General features: G+C 55.5%; 1 protein-coding gene across 2 annotated transcripts in view; it reads right to left on the bottom strand.

Moving 5' to 3' along the window:
- Positions 1-16,443, bottom strand: part of Ltbp4 (latent transforming growth factor beta binding protein 4) — a 36,361-nt gene extending 19,918 nt beyond the window's left edge. Inside the window, exons 1-19 of one of the 2 annotated variants that reach the window (XM_075987671.1) lie at positions 16,366-16,443; positions 14,784-14,920; positions 12,205-12,263; positions 11,931-12,063; positions 11,356-11,465; positions 6,457-6,648; positions 5,897-6,144; positions 5,711-5,813; positions 5,251-5,325; positions 5,031-5,153; positions 4,404-4,568; positions 3,832-3,981; positions 3,427-3,705; positions 2,842-2,973; positions 2,624-2,749; positions 1,823-1,948; positions 1,098-1,340; positions 258-383; positions 54-173 (exon numbers count right to left, since the gene is read on the bottom strand). In XM_075987671.1, the coding sequence (XP_075843786.1) occupies positions 54-173; positions 258-383; positions 1,098-1,340; positions 1,823-1,948; positions 2,624-2,749; positions 2,842-2,973; positions 3,427-3,705; positions 3,832-3,981; positions 4,404-4,568; positions 5,031-5,153; positions 5,251-5,325; positions 5,711-5,813; positions 5,897-6,144; positions 6,457-6,520 (2,080 nt within the window). In that variant the 5' untranslated portion in view covers positions 6,521-6,648; positions 11,356-11,465; positions 11,931-12,063; ... (1 more) ...; positions 14,784-14,920; positions 16,366-16,443. Of the gene's footprint in view, positions 1-53; positions 174-257; positions 384-1,097; positions 1,341-1,822; positions 1,949-2,623; positions 2,750-2,841; positions 2,974-3,426; positions 3,706-3,831; positions 3,982-4,403; positions 4,569-5,030; positions 5,154-5,250; positions 5,326-5,710; positions 5,814-5,896; positions 6,145-6,456; positions 6,649-9,854; positions 10,144-11,355; positions 11,466-11,930; positions 12,064-12,204; positions 12,264-14,783; positions 14,921-16,365 lie in introns of those variants that run through there. The other variant, XM_075987660.1, reaches the window with a different exon arrangement.
- Positions 16,444-18,616: the final 2,173 nt, after the last annotated feature.

The raw sequence follows: 18,616 nt of genomic DNA, 5'->3' as shown, positions 1-18,616 counted from the left end.
TGAGTGATCAGGTTAAGGTACAGGTCCCGGGTCCCAAATGGGCCTGAGCTCACCAGTGCACCTGCCACGGTGCAGGTGGTAGCCAACAGGGCAAGGACGGCATTGGAAGGAGCCCGGTGAGTTCACACACTCCTGCCCAGGACATGCCAGGTGGTTCTCACACTCATTCACATCTGAGGAGCAGGGGAGAGAGTGGTATTGAGGAAGTGCCCCCCCTGCCTCCTCACACATCCACAGTCCTCCCTCCCCGGTCTCACCCTCGCACTCGGAGCCAGCAGCGTTGGCTTGGAAGCCTGTAGGGCAGACACACTGGAAACTCCCTTCTGTGTTCTCACAGCGCCCATAGGCACAGGGCGAGGGGCTCCGCGCACACTCATCCACATCTGGGCAGAAGAGGCCAGTCAAGCTGAGAAAAGGCACGGGCCCCTTCCTACTGCCATGCCCACCTACCCCAACCACCAACTGTTTTTGTTTTTCTTTTGGGGGGGATTTTTTTTCGGAGACAGGGTTTCTCTGCAGCTTTGGAGCCTGTCCTGGAACTATCTCTTGTAGACCAGGCTGGCCTCAAACTCACAGAGATCCGCCTGCCTCTGCCTCCCAAGTGCTTTGGTCTTCCTAACGGCTAGAAAGACTATTAAATGGCTGGACGGGGTTTGACTCTGTCCTCCTGGGAGGAGGAGACAGCCTTGAAAGGCCTGGGTGGCTTGTTCAAGAGTAGAATGCTGGCTAACATGGTGTTTCCTGTCTGCAACCCCAGCACTCAGAAGGCTGAGGCAGGAAAAGAGTCTAGAAAAAAAAATTAAACAGGAAGAGGGTCAGGCATTAATTGATTAATTGTAGGTGGTCACCCTTCATACCAGCACTCAGGAGGCAGAGGCAGGGGGTCATGAGTTCAAGACCGCTACATGAGGAAAACATAGATGCTCTCTCATTTGGAAGAAAGGAAAGAAGATAGAATTCAGCCAGATCTGCCCGGCCTTCTCAATACTCCGGTCACCTGACCTGTGTCACAGAGGCCATCCTAAGGCTTCTCTACTCTCTCCATCCCCCACAGCAAGCCATGCACGGTGCTCCAGGCCTGGGCTCAGCACCCTCACCTTGGCAGGGGGCCCCTGGTCCTCGGGAGCGGAAGCCAGCTGGACAGGCACAGTGGAATGAGCCTGCAGTGTTGTCGCAGCGGCCTGGCCCACAGGGTGGAGGGTGCTGGGCACACTCATCCACATCTTCTTCACACGTCGAGCCGCGGAAGCCAGCCGGGCAAACACAGCGGAAAGAGCCGGGCAGATTCTCGCAGACTCCACGGCCGCAGAGGCCTGGGCTCTGGGTGCATTCGTCCACATCTGCAGGGAGCAAGCAATCCCCAGGGCCTCTAGTGTGATTCATGCCCCCCATACACCATGCTACGCTCTTTCTGAGCTCCCTCACCTTGCTTTTCCATCCTCCCTATTCCTCCTTCCTGCCTTCCAGCATCCTGAATCTCCATCCTCCACCAATTCTAACGGAGTTGTGTGGTTGGTTCCTGGAACTCTGCCTCGCTGGTCCCCATGAATTGAGTTGCATTTGTCTTCCAAAATCTAGTCACCTTTCCCAGTTACTCACATCTCGGTCCCTTCTCCATCTGCTTCTCCATGCTCCATGACCCAGCCCTTCTGTTTTCCATCACTTGGCTTTTCCATCTGATCCAGGTCACATTAGACTCTCTGACCCTGGTCTGCGTGCCCCATCAGTAAGCCACCCTTTGCCCGATTGCTCAGTTTCTCCAACCTTATCGCTGCCTATCCACCCCTCACCTTACATCCTCTGTCCCCTTCCAGACCCTCACCCTGGCAGCTGGCTCCGTGTGGCGCTGCTTGGTATCCAGCGGGACACACACATAGGAAACTGCCTGGCTTGTTCTCGCAGCGCCCGCGGTCACACGGCGGCGGCACGCGCTGGCACTCATCCACATCTGTGGTCAAAACCCAGAGGCTAGAAAGCGGCAGACACCCAAACTCCCTGAGCCCTGAGAGATGTGAGGCCGAGGGAGGAGCAGCAGGGGCAGGACAAGGGCGGGGCGAAGCTAGGACCAAAGCTGGTCTGGGGCGTGGCTAAGGAGGTAGGCAGGGCTAGAGTGGGTAGGCTTAATGCGAAGTGGTGACCGAGCCGGGAAGTTAGGACCGCAGCTGAGGAGGAAACAAATTTGGAGAGGACAGGACCTGGGAAAGGATAAGAGCAGGAAAGGAATCTTTGTGGCCCAAAAAAAGAAAAGGAAGGCAGGACCAGTGCCAGAGAACGAACGGACAGTTTGGGATGAGAGCTGGGGGTGGAATCAGGATTCGTAGTCAGAGTAACTGCAGAAATGGTAGAATTCAAATCGGGCCTGGAGGCATGAGCTCATCCAAGATAGAGAAGGCGGAGCTAGTGAGAGCCCAGCTTGAAGGGGATTTGAACAAAAACTGGGCCACAGGGGAAGAAAGGTTAGATCCAGAGTAGGGATGTGGCCGAGCTGATCTTGGAGCGATGGCCAGGGCAGAACAAGGTGCTGGACCGGCAGAAGGAGCAGCCGTGAGCGGTTCTATAGTGAGAGCAGAACCAAGACCCAAGCAGGGGTGGAGTCGGGGACCGGGCGGGGCGGGATTCTCACCTAGGCACTCTGTAGCCCGCGGGCTTGCTTGGAAGCCTGTGCCACACACGCAGCGAAAACTGCCTGGTGTGTTCTCGCAGCGTCCAGGAGCACAGGGCATAGGCACGCGGCGACATTCATCTACGTCTGAAGGCACAGAAAAGGCTAGTTACATGGTGGCCAGGCAGAGAACTCTCAACCGCAGCTCCGCTTCACTGAACCCCCTCAGGCCAGCTCACCTATGCAGCGAGTGCCTTGGGGGTTGAGTCGGAAACCAGGGTCGCAGGCACACGTGTAGCCACTGGGCCGGGGAACGCAGCGTCCCTGACCACAAACCTGGGGATTGCGCTGGCACACGCTGGAGGAGGGACCTGGGGGAGACAGTCAGCCAGGTTCCCACAACTCTGAACTTCTTGTCCTTTCCATCCCAGAACAGTGCCCTTAGCTCCGTTAAGGTACCTTTATGAGTGTCCCCTCCACAAGCGTAATCTTGGAAGATCAGGTTGTCATTTACCCGGACAGAGTCTCATCAGATCTGCCTGAACCTACCCACAACGGCATTCACATACCCCCTACTTCAGAAACCTCTCAGGATGCCCATTTTACAGGATAAGAAACGGTGGCTCGGGGTTTCACTGCTCGTGCAAAAGAGGACTGGACCCTAACTGTGACTCCAGTACCTGAGGGAGCCACTACCCAAATCTTCCAGTTCTTCCCTCTCCCCATCCTTCCCCACTCTATCACCGTTCAAAACCTCCACTCTGGAGCTTCGCCCCACAGAACTTCACAGGATCTTGGCTAGTGCCCTCAGATTCCCACGGCACCTGATTCAGGACTCTCTGGACCGGTCCAAGGAGGGGTGCTGGGCAGGGCAAATTCAGGACGTGGCCGAGATTCAGGTTGTGGCCGGGGTTCAGGCCGAGGCCGGAGTTCAGGCTGTGGCCGATATTCAGGCTGTGGCCGGGATTCAGGCCGAGGCCGGGGTTCAGGCTGTGGCCGAGATTCAGGCCGAGGCCGGGGTTCAGGCTGTGGCCGAGATTCAGGCCGAGGCCGGGGTTCAGGCTGTGGCCGAGATTCAGGCCGAGGCCGAGTGGGCAGAAAGCCTGGTTAAAGAAAGAATACTTTTATTGGGACCTAAATTTAAGTGTCCTTGCCCCTCCCCTCTGTTTCCTATGGACCTCAGGCAGCACCTGGAAATTTAATCGAACCCCATCCGGGATTCAGCTCACCTATGGGTGGCCGAGCAGTGGCTGGTGGGGCGCGTGGTTGATTGAAGGTCACTCGAGGTGGGTCCTGGCTCAGGGGTCTGGTATTGTAGCGGAGATCAGAGGCTGAATAGTGGTAACCAGGGCCAGCTGGGCAAATCTCCCGAAAACCCTCTGGGAGCAACACAAGGGGAGGTCAGGAGAGGAGACAGATCTTGTGAGTCGTAAGCAGGCTTTGGCCGGGAACAAAGCTTGACCTAAGATAGTGTCAGGAGTCTGGCTTATGCGCTGGAGGGAGTAGTGTACTGGCCAAAGAATAAGATGTTCCAGAAGCCAATGGTAGAGCCACGAGAGTTTCCCTCATTTGGGAAGGTGGCAGAGAGTTCTGGTCAACCTAACTTTAAGGTTTGTGACCCAGGAGTAGGCGTGGCTAAGGATAGAGGTAAAGTCCTGGGTTGAGTCTACCACAATGAGTTGATCAGAAGTTGGGAGTGTGGCCAGGTTTGAAGCCGCTAGACCTTAGAGCCGCACAGCAGGGCCTATCCAGAGTCTGTGTGTATCTGTTAGGAAGGGGTGGATCGCAAGGACTAGCTCACCTGAACCGTGAGGTGGGCAGAGCTGGCAACCGCGGCCCCAAGCCTTGCCCACACGGCTACAGCAGCAGATCTGTTTGGTGATGTTTCGAAGAATGGGCAGCGAGCATCCGCCATCATGAAGCACTCGGTAGCAGGGCCCCTTTGCCTCAGAGATCACGTGTTGGGCTGGGGGGATGGGAGGAAATTCTTCAGGGCGGGTGAGGAGTTCAGCCGTTCTGGGAGAGGGGAATAGGGGAATGGTCCCAGGGAAGATTTAGTGGGTAGGTGAAAGGGGCATTAAGGGAAGTCGGGGGAGGGGGTCTGAAGAACAGCTGAGAGTGCCCAGGGCTTAAACAGGGCATAAAGGAGAAGCTGGATATCAAAATCCGAAAGCTGTCTGGAGGTCAATTGGAACTCAAGACTCTGGGAGCCTAAGGGGCCTCGATATAAAAAGTTTGAGGGCTGGAGGGGAACTTCTGAAATCATCGCAGAGATCTGTTTAAAGGTCCAGGCTAAATCTGCTGGGGGCCTTAAAGTCTAGAAGGGTTTGTGTGTGTGTGAGGGAATTAGGGTCCATGAACACTCGTAGGGTCTAAGGTCTACAGCCGTTTGGGAGCCAGATGCAGAATGCCCCTCCTGGTGGCTCACAGATGCAGCTGCCCCGGGAGGAGTCCAGCAGGAAACCGTCGGGACACACACACGTGTACCCGCCACGAGTGTTGGCACACTCCCCGTGTTGGCAACGCCCACCTGTGGCGCACTCGTCCACATCTGCAAGAATCGAGGGAGTGTTTGGCGAGTTGGGGACTACATGCTTGGCAGTCACTCTTTATACAAGACAAGCCCATGCTCCCCCACTGTCCCTTACCTATGCAGGACCCGTTAACCCTCTCGAAGCCGGTTGGACAAGGTCCATTTGGGCCATTCACTCTGTTGGAGTTCCCTGTGCAGAAAGGAGGGGTCGGGGCAGGAACAGGTTGGCAGACAGACAACCGAGCAGTTTTAAAGAAAGATTACGTGGGAAAGGCTAAAAGGAGTGAGGTGTGGTTTGAGTACCAAATTATTCTCTCTTTGGCAACTTAGTAGGTAACTTTGGAGGATCTTGAAATGCATGGATGAGATCAAGGTACCAAAGCCGATTGAAAAGTGTGACCAAAATCACAAAACAGGGTAAATGGACTCAACAGTGTGTGTGTGGGCGGGTGTGGGGTGGGGGGGCTAGAATAGACATGACCCCCGTAACAAGGTAGGTATAGCTAAAATTTGTGACTGGGGTGTATCTGTGCCGGAGGAGAAGAGGCGAGGTTTGGGGAGGACCTGGGGCTTACCCAGGTGCTCCGAGCACGGCTGACAATCATGAACACCCCAGGCCAAGCCCTCCCCTCGGCAGCATACTTCCTGAGTCCGGAGCCCGGGCAGCGGTGAAGCACACTGTTGGGGAAGCGATGCGTGAGCGCGCCCCCGCGCGGTGGTATGCTTTAGGGGGATCCCCCAGCCCGTGGGCCTGCTCTCACTTCGCTTCCGCGCAATTCTCTGAAACAGTAACCGAAGCCGGAGGCGTCTGAGTAGCCATCCTCGCGCGGCGCGCTCTGTGCCAGCACTGTGTAGGGCGCTGCCGCCTCGGCCCGTGCTGCCGCCTCAGCCCTGGCTAGGGCTTCAGGGTTTGCCTCTTCCCAGGGGCCTGACACACGTTCCACCTGGTGCACCACTACCGATGCCTCCTGAGGGTGCTCCACGTGCACGCTCACCATCGATGCCACACCTGAGCAGAGGCAAGATGGACAAAGGGCTGTGTCTACACGTATCCTGTTTTGTTGGGAGTAGACTGGAGAGGTGAGCTGAGGTATTTGATATTTGGGTAGGTTTCTTGGGGGTGGGGGTGGGGGTGGTAATGTAATCTGGCCTGCAATTTTCAGTGATCCTCCTGCCTCTGCATCCCATTGGTGGGATTACAGGTAGAAGCTACCAAACCGGGTTTGGGAGGGTAGCACGGAAGGCAACAAACTTGATCAGAGAATGGTTAAGTCCCTGAAGTGAAAGGGGACTAGAGGCCCTTTGGCTAACTTCTCCTTACCATGTTCATCATCACGGTGGTTGGCTAGTGGCATGGTGTACACGGAGCGGGTAAGGCCCGGCATGGCTGGGGCCGGGGGCCGGGCCCCCGAGGAATGCAATTGGCAGAATTTGCCAGCGAAATCCGGGGGACAGAGGCAGCGGTCAGGCTTCACACACACACCACCGTTGTGACAGATCAAGGGGCACAGGTCTGAGGAGAAAGTAAGGACACACACACAAAGATCAGTACTATGCCTGACAGACAGTCCTGTGTCAGATGAACCCAAGCTAACTCAGTCCCCAGCGCTGTAACGCGAGGCCCTCACGGTGCATTCATCCGACATATCTCCACCTTAGGTGTTTTCCGTTTATTTGCTTTTGTGTTTTGAGGTAGGGGCTAATGTAGCCCAGACTAGCCTCAAAAACCCACTATATAGCCGATGCTTGAACTCCTGATCCTCCTGCCTCCGATTCCCAGCTCCGATTATAGCAGTATATCACCACACCAGGCTTTTATTTTAGCTGTCGTGTGGCCATTGGCCAATCTTGCCGACTACAGGACTACATCGGTTGGGTCCAGTTGTGAAGCTATCTACTACATAGTCCCGTCTACCAAGTGGGCTCACTCCGCCCCCTTCCTCTCTCTTCATTCACTTTCCCATTTTCTGGCAGAGTTCAGGCGTTCTAGCCCCGCCCAGACAGTGCTATTCCCGCCCACTGGATTATCTCCGCCTACCATAGCTCTCTTTACCCAACCCGACACTTCCTCTTTAGACTCCAAGCGTCCCAGCTTTTCCCTTGGCCAATCACTCCTTTCTAGCCCCGCCCACACGGCCTTCTACCTGAGATTGTAAACTCCGCCTAGCCAGGACACCTGGTACCTTTAGTCCCGCCCACTCTCATCCCTCTGATTTGCCGTGGATCGTGCTCCTCCTATGCCAGGGCGAGCTTGGAGACTTAGTCCCGCCTACTCCCTCAAACAGTTCGCAGTTTTAGCCTTCCCTCCTGTCCTTCGGTAGCACAGGCGGGGCAAGTAGCGGGGACGCGCCTCTACTCCCCTCTGCGCGCCCTCCCTGGGCCCCAGGCCACCTCTGGGCGGGGCACTGCCAGCTGTGCGGCGGGGTAAACAAAGAAAGGGGTGCAGCGGGGGCAGGGCGTCGTCTCCGCATTCCGGACCCTTGGGGAGCCCCGGACTGCTGAGCCAAAGGAGGCCGGACGTGTCTTTTGAGGGCACCCCCCTCCTTCCCCTGGGGCTGCCGAAAACAGCTGGAGACAGCTGCGCTCAAGGGAAGGAGGGAGCAAGCTGCCCAGGCTGGCCGAGGAGGTGTGTGTGGGATTTTAGAAGCCACAACTGTACAAAAGAGAACACGGGGCGGGACACCTCAATTTAGAAAAGTCAGGGGACAGGAGTCCTTGGTAGGTATGCGTGGAGACAGTACTCTGGGGTTCAAAGACAACCCAAGATTCCTAGGAGGCAGGGAGAGGCTAGCTCAGAGCCAATCTAGGCTCTCAACTAAGAGTCTTTCAAGTCCTTTGGGAGAGTTGCCTAGAAAACAGGACTACTTTCTGGAGGCGGGGGTGTGGCCCATGTGATGGTGCGGAGGACAAGGAGAAATGGAATCTGGACGTTTCCAGCAAACTAAGAGTCTCAAGTTGCTGGGACCTTAGGATTCTGTGGAAAGCCCTACTCCTTCCTAGCTAAGGGCCTAGTTGCCTTAAGTTTTGATTAGTGGCTGTCTGTGATAACAGCGTGGTCTCTGGAGTGTTCTTGGGAGGATTCATGAATTAAGACCAATTCTGGGGTTCTTTGATGATAGGGAGGAGTCCAAAGTTCCTAGGGGATGGGGCAAAACCTGTAGAGAGGAATTGGAAATCTACATTAGAAACAAGAAAATAGGAGGCTCTGTGGAAAGGGAATTGGGGGGGAGGGGTGGCAAGGAAGACATCTTCACTTATGGCTTGCGCTTGAGGGTTTCTGGGGAAGTGGGAAGCCGTTGGGTGACAATGCTAGAGTTCTCCAGGGAGGGGCGCAGCTTGGAGATAACCCTCAGAAGACGGAGAAGGAACTTCTCTGAGGAGCTCCTGAAGTGTTTGACCCGGGGTAAAGAGGGACCTTAGGATCCCGTGGTCAGAAACCCGGATCTCCTGTCAGGAGTGTTAAGCCTGGACTCCAGGTACCTTAATGGGGTTCTTAAAATGACAGAGTTTAAGAAGGGCTCAACTGAGAAGCAAGGTTGCAAAAATGGCACTGTCCCTGTTAGGTGGAAGCCACCAAGGTTAGGGGCATTTCTTAGTCTCTTAAGTCATCCACTGCCTGCTCTTGACTTGACTGCAGACCCTCCCCCGACGCCCCAGCTCCGGGTGACGGTACCAGGGGCTTCCTGCTAGGACAAAGCTATCTTCATGCCCCCCACCGTTGGAAGAACAGGGAGCTAAGGACATCAGGGTCTTGCCGAGGTCAGCCCGCCTTCACATGTCCCTCCTTGTGCCTCCAGGGGCTTGGCACCCGCCTGGGCACGGCGCCTGGCACGGGCGAGTTGGGGCTGGGCCGGGAAGGAGTGAAGGAAGGAGGGAGGAAGGGGCGGAGAAAGGGAGTGGTAGCGGGCGGGGGCTCAGGCGGGAGATGAGCTCACGCCGGCCGGGTTGGGCTGGCTGGGGGCCAGGCTGGGCGAGTTCTCGGCGCCAGGGGCCCCACTCCCCATTCCAGAGGGCGTGAGGAGTGGGAGACAAGTAAAACCTGACCCCCAGAAAGAAATTCCACCCCCACACTCTGGGACAGCAGGTGGCTCGCCCACCACACCTCACCTGAACCCCAGAATGCTCCCCTTGTCTAGAGGTGGCTGAAGCGCAAGCTCGTCTCCCTCCTCCCCCAGGGGGCGCCCTTTCCCCAGGCCGCCTATCTGGATATCTGTCGCACGTGGAACCGCAGTAGTTCAGGTCTTGCCGAAAGACACTGTCTTTTCTGGGCCCCATCCCTCTCAGCTCTTCATCACAGGCAATCCTATGCTGGACTATTCTCCCCCTCCCAAAGACAGTCACAGAACCTTGAGACATCCCCCGCGCGACCCTGAAACAGTCCCTGCTCACTCACTACGCACAATCTTTGAATTTGGAACCTTTCCCAAAAGTTCCCAGGACCCTCAATTCTGAGATCCCCGCCTTGACTGAGAGGGATGAAAGCTAATCTCAGTCCGTTCACGTGGGACATCACAGGTCCTCGAAAACACTTATCGCTCCTGAGATCAGTGCTCTAGGAACCAACTCCCCAAGCTAGGAATTCGGAGCCCCCTTCCTCAAATACCCCACGGACTCCCCAGCACGTCTGTACACAGAATCTGGGCTCCTGATCCCAAGGGCATTGTCTCCGGGATCCTCCCTCCGGGTACTCCTCCCTCGGGAGCACCATCCCGCACTCACAGGCGCGGAAGCCGGGTCCCCCCGGGGCCGCCCCGCCGGGCGCGCCGCTGTCCACGCTGGTGGTGTTGCGGGGCGCGCAGGTCGGGGTACAGCGGGAGCCTGTGGGCCCGTGGATGCAACGCAGGCCGCACACGGCGGGGGTGAAGCGCACGCGGAGACGCTCTCGGGGTCGGCCCAGCCCGGGCTGCGGCCACAGCTGTGCCAGCAGCACCAATAGCGACACCCAGAGCAGCCGCGCGCCGCCCGCCATGGCTGCAGCGCCGCGCTCCACCGCGCCGCCGCCCCAGCCCGCCCGAGGGGCCCGGCCGCACCCGCCCGCTCGCCCGCCCGCCCGCCCGCCCGCGGGGGAGGGCGGCCGCGCCCCCGCTCAGCCCCCCCCCCCCGCTCCCTCCCGGGCGGCCGCGCGGGGGCGCGTGGGGCTGGGCGCTTAGCCAGAGGCGCGAAGGCTGGGCGCTAGACTTGCAGGGGGAAGGGGAGGGCGCCCCCTCTGCTCCCAACCGCGCTCCAACAAGTGGATGGGGCCCGCAGGGGAGTTGCAGGGAAGAGAACAGGTGGGGGCGGGCGGGTTTGCCCTCATACAGAGTTGAATCCATACAGAGGGAATCCATCAGGGTAATGGGGGTCGCATTTGGGGACTCAGCTAAAGGATGGTCCTCTAACTAGGCACAGGGAAAGGGCTCCATCAAGACAGCGGACAAGGATGGCCTATGTGGGCAGCGAGGTGGCACATCTGTGGGTGATGAGAAGGGTCAGTGCACAGGGCACATAAAGGAATTGGAAGAACTGGATTCTGGAGAGGAGGCTCCGGGGGGTGGGGGAGTGAGCTACACCTGAAGATGTTACATCAAGCCAAGACTCTATACCTGGTGGAAGAGGTCGGAATGGATAAAGGCAAGGGATGGGTACAGACTGTAGGTGGGGGTCCTCACATCTGGTCTGGGGCTAACATCTGGAAAACTTTAGGAAGGAGGGGATGCATCTGGGCTGAAGGCCACACAGCAGGAGGGGGCTTCTGAGGGTGGTTGAGCCTTTAGAGAGATCTAGTCTGGGGTACAGAGCTGGAGTAAGGGCCAAGGGAGGGTCTGGCATGTAAGAGGGGAAAGCCTTTGGCCCCTAGCCGTCCCGCAATCTTGGGCATTCTGTGCCCGGGCAGGCGCCAACCCGCACAATCGCTTTTGTTGTCTGGGCTGGTTCAGCCTCCCTCTCTACTGGGCGAGTTGCCCCCCTCTTCAGTCGCAGGAGCCCGAGCCCGGACGCCTGGCTTCCCGGCCCCACCCCGATGGGTCAGCGCCTTTGGCCTGCGTCTAGTTCTGTCCCTGGCTCACCTCGTACTGCCGGACGCAGGGGTCCCTAGAGGTGGCTGCGTCCTGGGGAGTGGGGTGGACTGAGCTACAATGGGGGACTGGTTGGCGGCGGCAGCACCGTGGGAACCAGACGGCTTTATCTGGCCCGGAACCATCCCCCTCCGCCCCCTACACGGAGGAAGGGCGGATGTTCTTACCCCGGGCCTGGCCGGCAGGGGCGCGATGTGGGGGCCTCCTTTTCAGCAATGCCCGGGCCCACGGCCCTCGGGGACGCCTTTGCCTCAGCAGAGCTCGGGCCTCCTGCAAACTGGGTGGAAGGGGACGGAAGAGGCTGTCACCACTGTTAAATTGGTTCCCTTACCTCAAGGAAAGGGCCCCCTAAGCTAGAACTTCTAGGAGTGCTCTGCCCAACACTGCCCCCAGCCCTTTTGTGGGGAGCAAACCTTGGGTGTTCTTTAGAGAAATGCTTTCAGAGAGGAGAGAGAGAGAGAGAGAGAGAGAGAGAGAGAGAGAGAGAGAGAGAGAGAGAAAGGAGAGATGAGACTTAGACATGGAAGGGACATAACAAGAACAGAGAGATGAGGTGGATGGAAAGAAAACGGGGTGGGGCATAGAGACAGAACAGATCAAGTGGAAAAGACCCAGTGATTAAGCTGGGCAAGGAGGAGAATCCATAGAAACACAGTGACCACAGTATGTGTCACTGTGTGTGTGTTGGGGGGGGGGAACTAGATGTCCCTGTGGGAAGATCACGGAGGAATCACTTGCTTACGTCAGTGGCTGCCAGTTGAGGGACACCTGTCTCTTCTCCACCGGGCTGGGGCTGGACACTGGAGGTGTTGGGGTCAGGCACCCCTGGAGGTCTGTGCACCTGTCACGTGGGCAGTTTCGGACCCTGCAAAAAGCTTCAGAGACAAGCAGAGACTCAGTGGGGCATCAGGGAGTCGGAGCCTCTATCGAATGCATCCTTCTATTCATTTTGGACGAGGCTGGGGAAGGCAACCTCTCACCCCCTGCCTACCCGCATCCCATGTGGAAGAACCCACCTCTGGGACAGCGGTTCCTCCTAGGTGTCTGGCCTAGGCAGCAGAGACAGGCAGCAACACTGTAAAGAGAAGAACGGGGCTGTTCAGCTTCCTGGCACCCCAAAACTTCCCAAAGGAAGGCAAGGGTGGATCACAGAAAAGAAACCAAGACAAGACTTGAGGGAACCCCAAGCAGATAAGTAACTTAACGGGAGGCATTTCTCTGCATGCCTGTGCAACCAGAGGAGGCAAACTGGCCTAGGTTTTCAGTATAAGCTACAAAAAATTTACATCTATGTATCTTATGAAATTCATCATCATCAATCATCATTATTCGAGACAAAGAGTCTCATTATGTAGCTCTGGTTAGCCTCGAACTCGTTATCATTTTGAGACAGGTCACACACGGTAACCCTGACTGTTCTAGAACCTACTGTGTAGCCCAGGAAGTCCTCAGACTCACGACAATCCTCCTACTTCATCCCCTCTAATGCTAAGGTTACACACGTAAGCCACCACGTCAGGCTTAAAATGATTTTAAGAAACAGTCAAAAGAGATCCCTAAGTGCATCATCTCCACGCCCGGCCTGTCTGGCATCTAGAACTCCGCCCACTAATTCGTAGCGAGTCGGTACTCAGCCGCCATCCTGAGCCTGGTCGGTAGGTGGCGCCACACACACAGACCTCAGCGGCTGTGCACCGCGGTGTCTCCTTAGACTGCGGGTCCAGCTCAGTGCTGAGGTGGAAGGGGATACCGGAGTCCAGGATTGGGAATCCCGAGGCCTGACTTTTATCCGGTTCCCGCCTTTCCAGGCTGAACGTCCTGGGACCAGCGTCTCCTGGTCCTCGGGCTTCAGTGTCTGAGAGTAAAGGGTCTTTACTGGACATGTCTCCGCGCCACAGGGTCTCAGCGTCAGCCCCTTCAGGGTACTGCCAGAACGTCGCAACCCAGCCCCCCCCCAGACAAGTCCATTATCCCAAAGTTAAAGGGGGGCGAGGAATGAAGGTGCATGTTCAGGCCCAGAGAAGACAACCCTGAAAGATGCTGAGAAAGGGAATCCAATGCTTAGACCCATTGCAGATAAGTAGGGTTCCGTGGGTTAGCAGGCTATCACCAGGAGCCTTCGAGACCCCCCAACCCGGTCGCCATTCCTCCCGCTTTTTCTCCAGGTTAACCCCTTCCCAGCCCCGCCCCCGGCGCGGCTCGAGTTACTAAACGCATTCCCAGAGACCGAGGCGGGAGCAGGGCCCGCGGCCTTTGTAACGGAGCGGAGCGCAGGGATGCCAGGCGCAGGGCCGGGGTTCTAGGCAGACCGTCTCCTCCGATGCTGTCACCCGCAGAAGAGATGGATGCCTGTAACCCCCAAGTTAAAAAACTAGCCTGGATCTTTCCGCCAAATCATTTGTAATTCATTTAATCCTGATGAGCTCCGATCTCAGCATACTAGAGCATCAGAAAACCCGAGTATCCCCTACACAGGTTCCCCTAGTCCCCCTGCCAGCGGCCCATTCGCGTCTTCCTATCCCATTAGAACAAAATAGAGTCCTTTCCAATTAACTCAGCGCCCCTAGAAACTCATAACACGGCCATTTTTCTTCAAGACCTCACCACGACCTTCTAGCACCTTATTTTGTTAGGCACTCAAGAAACTTGGGGAGCTCCAGGTTAGTTCAAGGGCCCCACCCATCCCATTGTAAGACAAGTGGAATCTTTACCGTAGTAACAACTATCCCCCAATAAACTCGGGGATTGGCTGGAACCTTATCCATCCCACCACCCTGGAAGTCTGAGCACTTCTCGAATTTTAGCGCCTGCAAAATACGGACTCCTAATAGATCCAAGAGCTTTGACCACAGCATCCTACCAAAAGCATTTGCTTTGGAGTCTCCTAAATCTGAGGGTGTTGCTCCTCCGGAACTATCAGATTCACTGGGTGCAGCATGCATGCGGAAGAAGAGTCTGCAGTGGGCTTACCCGGCCTGGTGGCCCGGGACCACCGAGTCCTCTACGGCCTGGCTAGAGCTGGGGGTGGGGCTGGCGCTGCTAGCAGAGGTGGCAGTTGAGAGCAGCAGCAGGAGGAGGAGGGGGCGGTGGCCACAGAGGCCAGACCGGCGCATCCTGTCGGGTTCAGAGTCCGGCTCCGGGAGGGCAGTGTGTCCAGTGGGTCCTGATCCGCTTGGCCCCAGCCCCGCCCCCTCTCCCGCCCCAGCCGGAGGCCGACTCACTTTCTCCACGGTACAAGCCTGGGGCTGTGAAACTTCCCGCCAATCAGATCCCTGCGCTGCCAGCGCTCTGAGAGAGGCCAATGGGTTCGCGACAAGGGAGAGGCTAGACGGACAGGTGCCGGGCGGGGTGGCCCAGGCGGGGAGTTCTGGAGGTGGGAGGATTTCCAGGAATCAGGTACTTGACTGCAACAATCTCTCTTGAGCAGAGCCAAGGGACAAAAGTGGTCGCCACCGAGATGGATGCATAGGGCGGCCCAGGTCCTCTAAGCTGGACTTAGGCTAGCAGGCCTCACCCCTCGCTCAGGGCTGGGAGGATTCTGTTAGAATGTAGCTCTCTCTGGCTAATGGAACTGATAGTTCCCTCAGGTACCTACCTATCAGGCGAGAGACCAGATTCTGCTGCTGTACCAGACGTAATGGCAGTCCCCAGGATGAGGCAGGGAGAGCCTGAGCTCCAGGCCAGCCTGGGCTACATCATGAGTTCTTCCTTTCCTCCTCAGCCACCCCAAATCTCGAAGAAACAAGAAAGTAGTATTGGGGCACTAATCTTACATCCGACCCAGGTGTCGTCTCTGTCGACCACATCAAGCCTTCCGGAAAGATGGCCCTGCCCGCTGTTTCAGCCTCACCATCTGCAAAAACTTGTCCCTCCCAAGTTCTGCCCTCTGTGAATCCAGGCTCCGCCCTTGACCAGACCCCTCCCTGAGAGCTCCCAGCTCTAGCCCTCCTACACCCCTTTCAGCCTTGGTCCCTAGAAGAAACCAGAACCCCTTCCTGCCCCACTCCTTAGCGTCTCCCCCAACAACCCACACAAGCCCAGAACAATAAATAGCCTTTGTTCTTGGAGACCGCCAATTTCCTCCTTTCTGGCAGGGAGGAGCCTAGGCTACAGGAGATCATAAGCCCACCCACTCCCCACTCATGTTAGTGGGTTCCAGGCTCCAAGCCCTTGTTGCAACCTCCAAATTCAGTGGGTCTCAAGCCCAACTTCTATCCCTCTCTATAAACTTGAATTCCAGCCTGGCATGGTAGTATAAGCCCTGGAATACCAGCTCTTGGGAAGGGGAGCCCGAGAAGCTCCAGGCCAGCCTGGTGGAAAAGCAAATTCAGAGCCTTCAAGAGATTACATGCAAGAACCTGTTTCAAACAAACCAACCCCAAGTCCCCACCTTCTTAGCCTCACAAACCTAGAGCTTCAGTCTGCTCCCACCCTCTCCCCCGCCCCCGTGAGTTCCTGCTTTTGCTTGAGCTTCAGACAGAGAGAAACGGGAGAGGGATTCCCTTGGAATTCCAAACCCCACTCTTCCCGTTGCTCCACTACTGGGTTTTGAAGTCTCATCGCTTAACAGTTTGACTGTTTTTTTCCCTCGAATCTGCTTGGAATTGCCTTGGATGCCTGTTCCTCCTTACTTTACCTTGCGTGTTTGAGCATGGCAAGTGTGTGCCCACCATACACCAGCCAGCTGGTTGACTAAAATAAAGCATTAGCCCTGCCCCCAGGCATATTGGGGTTCCAGCTACAGAAGGTAAGCAGGCCTCAGGCCCGACTGAGAGCAGGGAATGTTCCACATTCATGCCATCCCCAGTCCCATTCTTTCCAACGGAAGACATACAGGGCACACACCTAACCCCTCCCTGCAGTGAGCCACACGGGCTGATTCACGCAGCCACCTTCACACCATTACTGCCATCTACAGCAATGCATGCCTCCGCCCCACGCTAAAACCTAGACATCGGGCCCACCCACTGTCCAGGGTCATCAGGCCCCAGGTGCACGTTGGCAGGCAGGACTCATCACAGCTATCCATGGGCTGACCCAATGCCATAATGGAGTTCCAGTTTTGCCATTAACTGTGCTCCATGCTTCTGTCTTTGTGGGATCCCCCCAAGGCCCTGCTCACATAGCCCTGTGGGGTACCATGCCCCTCACCTGTCTCTCCCCTCCCCATATCCTACCCTGTGGCTGGAGCATTTGCTGGGGGCGCTGCCGAAATTTCTCCCTTCTGCCCAGGATCCAGGGCATCGTCAATGCTCGTTGCTAGGCAACAGCCTCTGGCTCACCACTGCAACTTCCGGGGATGGCAGGGATGGTATTGGCTTCCCTTCCCCCCTGAATTTGAAGTCTCCAGTTCCCATTTCTTATTTTTATATCATATTTATGTTTTTTTTCCGGATCCTAGTAGGATCTCAACACTTCAAAACCCTCTAGAGCTCTAGACTACAGCATTCTAGAAGATTCTCCACATTGTTCTCTCCTCCAAACACTTTCATTCCGATTGAAAAAACACTTTGATTTGACAATATGCTCTGTTTCTTCTAAAATCATGAGGATTCCAGATATACAAGAGTTTTCTGGCATGGAAAAAAATGTCCTCGGTGTTCTAGACCTCTGATCATTACAACGCCCCCTCACATTTTAGGCTGCCTGACAGTCTAGTTCCTAATACCTTAGAATCCCTACCGTCACATACTCCTCAGGACTGTACTGGCATGTGACAAATAATCCAGAGTTTGGGGTCCATGGACCCCAGGTTTGAGCATCATTCACCTTTTCACACTCCCATCTGTGTCCCGGATGGGCTGTGATCCAGAGAACTCTATACCACTTTGTGTCCCGGATGGGCTGCTATCCAGAGAACTCTATGCCACTTTGGATTTTTTTTTTTGGAGGGGTGGAGTAAGGTTACTCAGTCTGGCTTCAAAGTCAGGTGGCAGAGGATGACCTTGAACTTCTGCTCTTCCTGCCTTAGCCTCTGGAGTGCTAGATTCTAGGCGTGAGCACTGGGCATACCACGACAGATGGGGGTTTCTGGGAATTTGTTACATTCCCTCTTGTTCCCTTGGCATCTCAGCGGCCTGGGTTCTCTGCATCTGCTAATCTTTCATTCAGCACTGTTTGTTTTTTGAGTCTTTTTGTTTGGTTGTTTGGTTTGTTTGGGTTTTTTGTTTTTGTTTTTGCTTTGAGACCAGGTCTCACACTGTGTAACCTTGGCTAGTGTGGAATTTACCACATAACTGGGCTGGCCTTGTACTCAGAGAGATCTACCTGCCTCTGCCTCCTGAGTGCTGACCTAATGGCAGGCACCCCCATGCCAGACCAGTGCTCTTTGTAACCGGTCTTCCACTCTGACCACCTAGGACTGACCCCTCTTCCTAACCTCTGATGGCTCAAGGCCCAGCTCAGGACTCTACCCGTTCACCATACTGACTGCAGTGACTGATTCAGGAATGGCTTCCCGACTTGATTCAAACCCATGAAAACTTGTCCTGTGGTTTGTGTTTGTTTTGTAACAAAGTTTCTCTGTGGAGCCAAGGTTGGCCTTTCTTGTTTTTTTGTTGTTGTTGTTTTGTTGGTTTTTTTTTTCCCTCAGGGTCTCTATATGTAGTCCTGGTCAAGTTGGAATACTCTATGTAGACCAGGCTGGCCTCGAACTCACAGAGATCCACTTGCATCTCCCTCCTGATTAAAGATGTGGGTCACTACCGCCTGGCCAGATTGGACTCTTAATTTGTGTGCTAGTTTCTTATCTCTTGGTATGAAAAACACCTGGCAAAAGTTACCTATAGGAGGATTTATTTTGAATCACGCCAAGGATACAGGCCATTGTGGCAGGGAAGTCACAGATACATTGTATACTCAATGAGGAGACAGAGAGCAAAAGACAGAGGCGCCCAATTCACCCTCCTTTTCATGCAGTCTGGGCTAGCAGCCCATGAGAAGGGGTCACCCAATTGAGGGTGGTTTTTCCATAGGATGGCATTGCCCACATTGGAGGGTGGGTCTTCCCACTTTAATGAACCTAACCTACACCATCCTTTGGAATGCACAGAGACCAACCTAAACTGGTTAATTCCTCTCAAGAATGAGGTTTATCTCCTGGGGGGTCCTAGATCCTGATAAGTAGCAGTATTAACCAACACTGCTTCTGTTTCAGCCTCCAGAGTGTTGGTATTACAGGTGTGTGTCACCACAATTAACTCAGTCCTGTGGTTTTGGTTGGTTTTTTTTATTTTTTATTTTTTATTTTTTTTTTGGCTACCAGAAGGGACACAGGGACAGTGAGGAGTCTTCTGGAATTGAATTGTCTGGGCTGCAGACAAAGTATCCCAGATGGAAACAGGCAAGAAGTAAAGTAGAAAAGCCATTCTAAGTCTGAAGCCGGGGATAAGCCAATGCCTTCTCTTTTTTGCTTACTCCAGAAGTCAG

This window comes from Microtus pennsylvanicus, chromosome 1 (assembly GCF_037038515.1).
Source record: "Microtus pennsylvanicus isolate mMicPen1 chromosome 1, mMicPen1.hap1, whole genome shotgun sequence".
Lineage (NCBI taxonomy): Eukaryota > Metazoa > Chordata > Mammalia > Rodentia > Cricetidae > Microtus > Microtus pennsylvanicus.
Note: the sequence above shows the minus strand (reverse complement) of the source record. Positions and strands in the feature narration are given on the sequence as shown.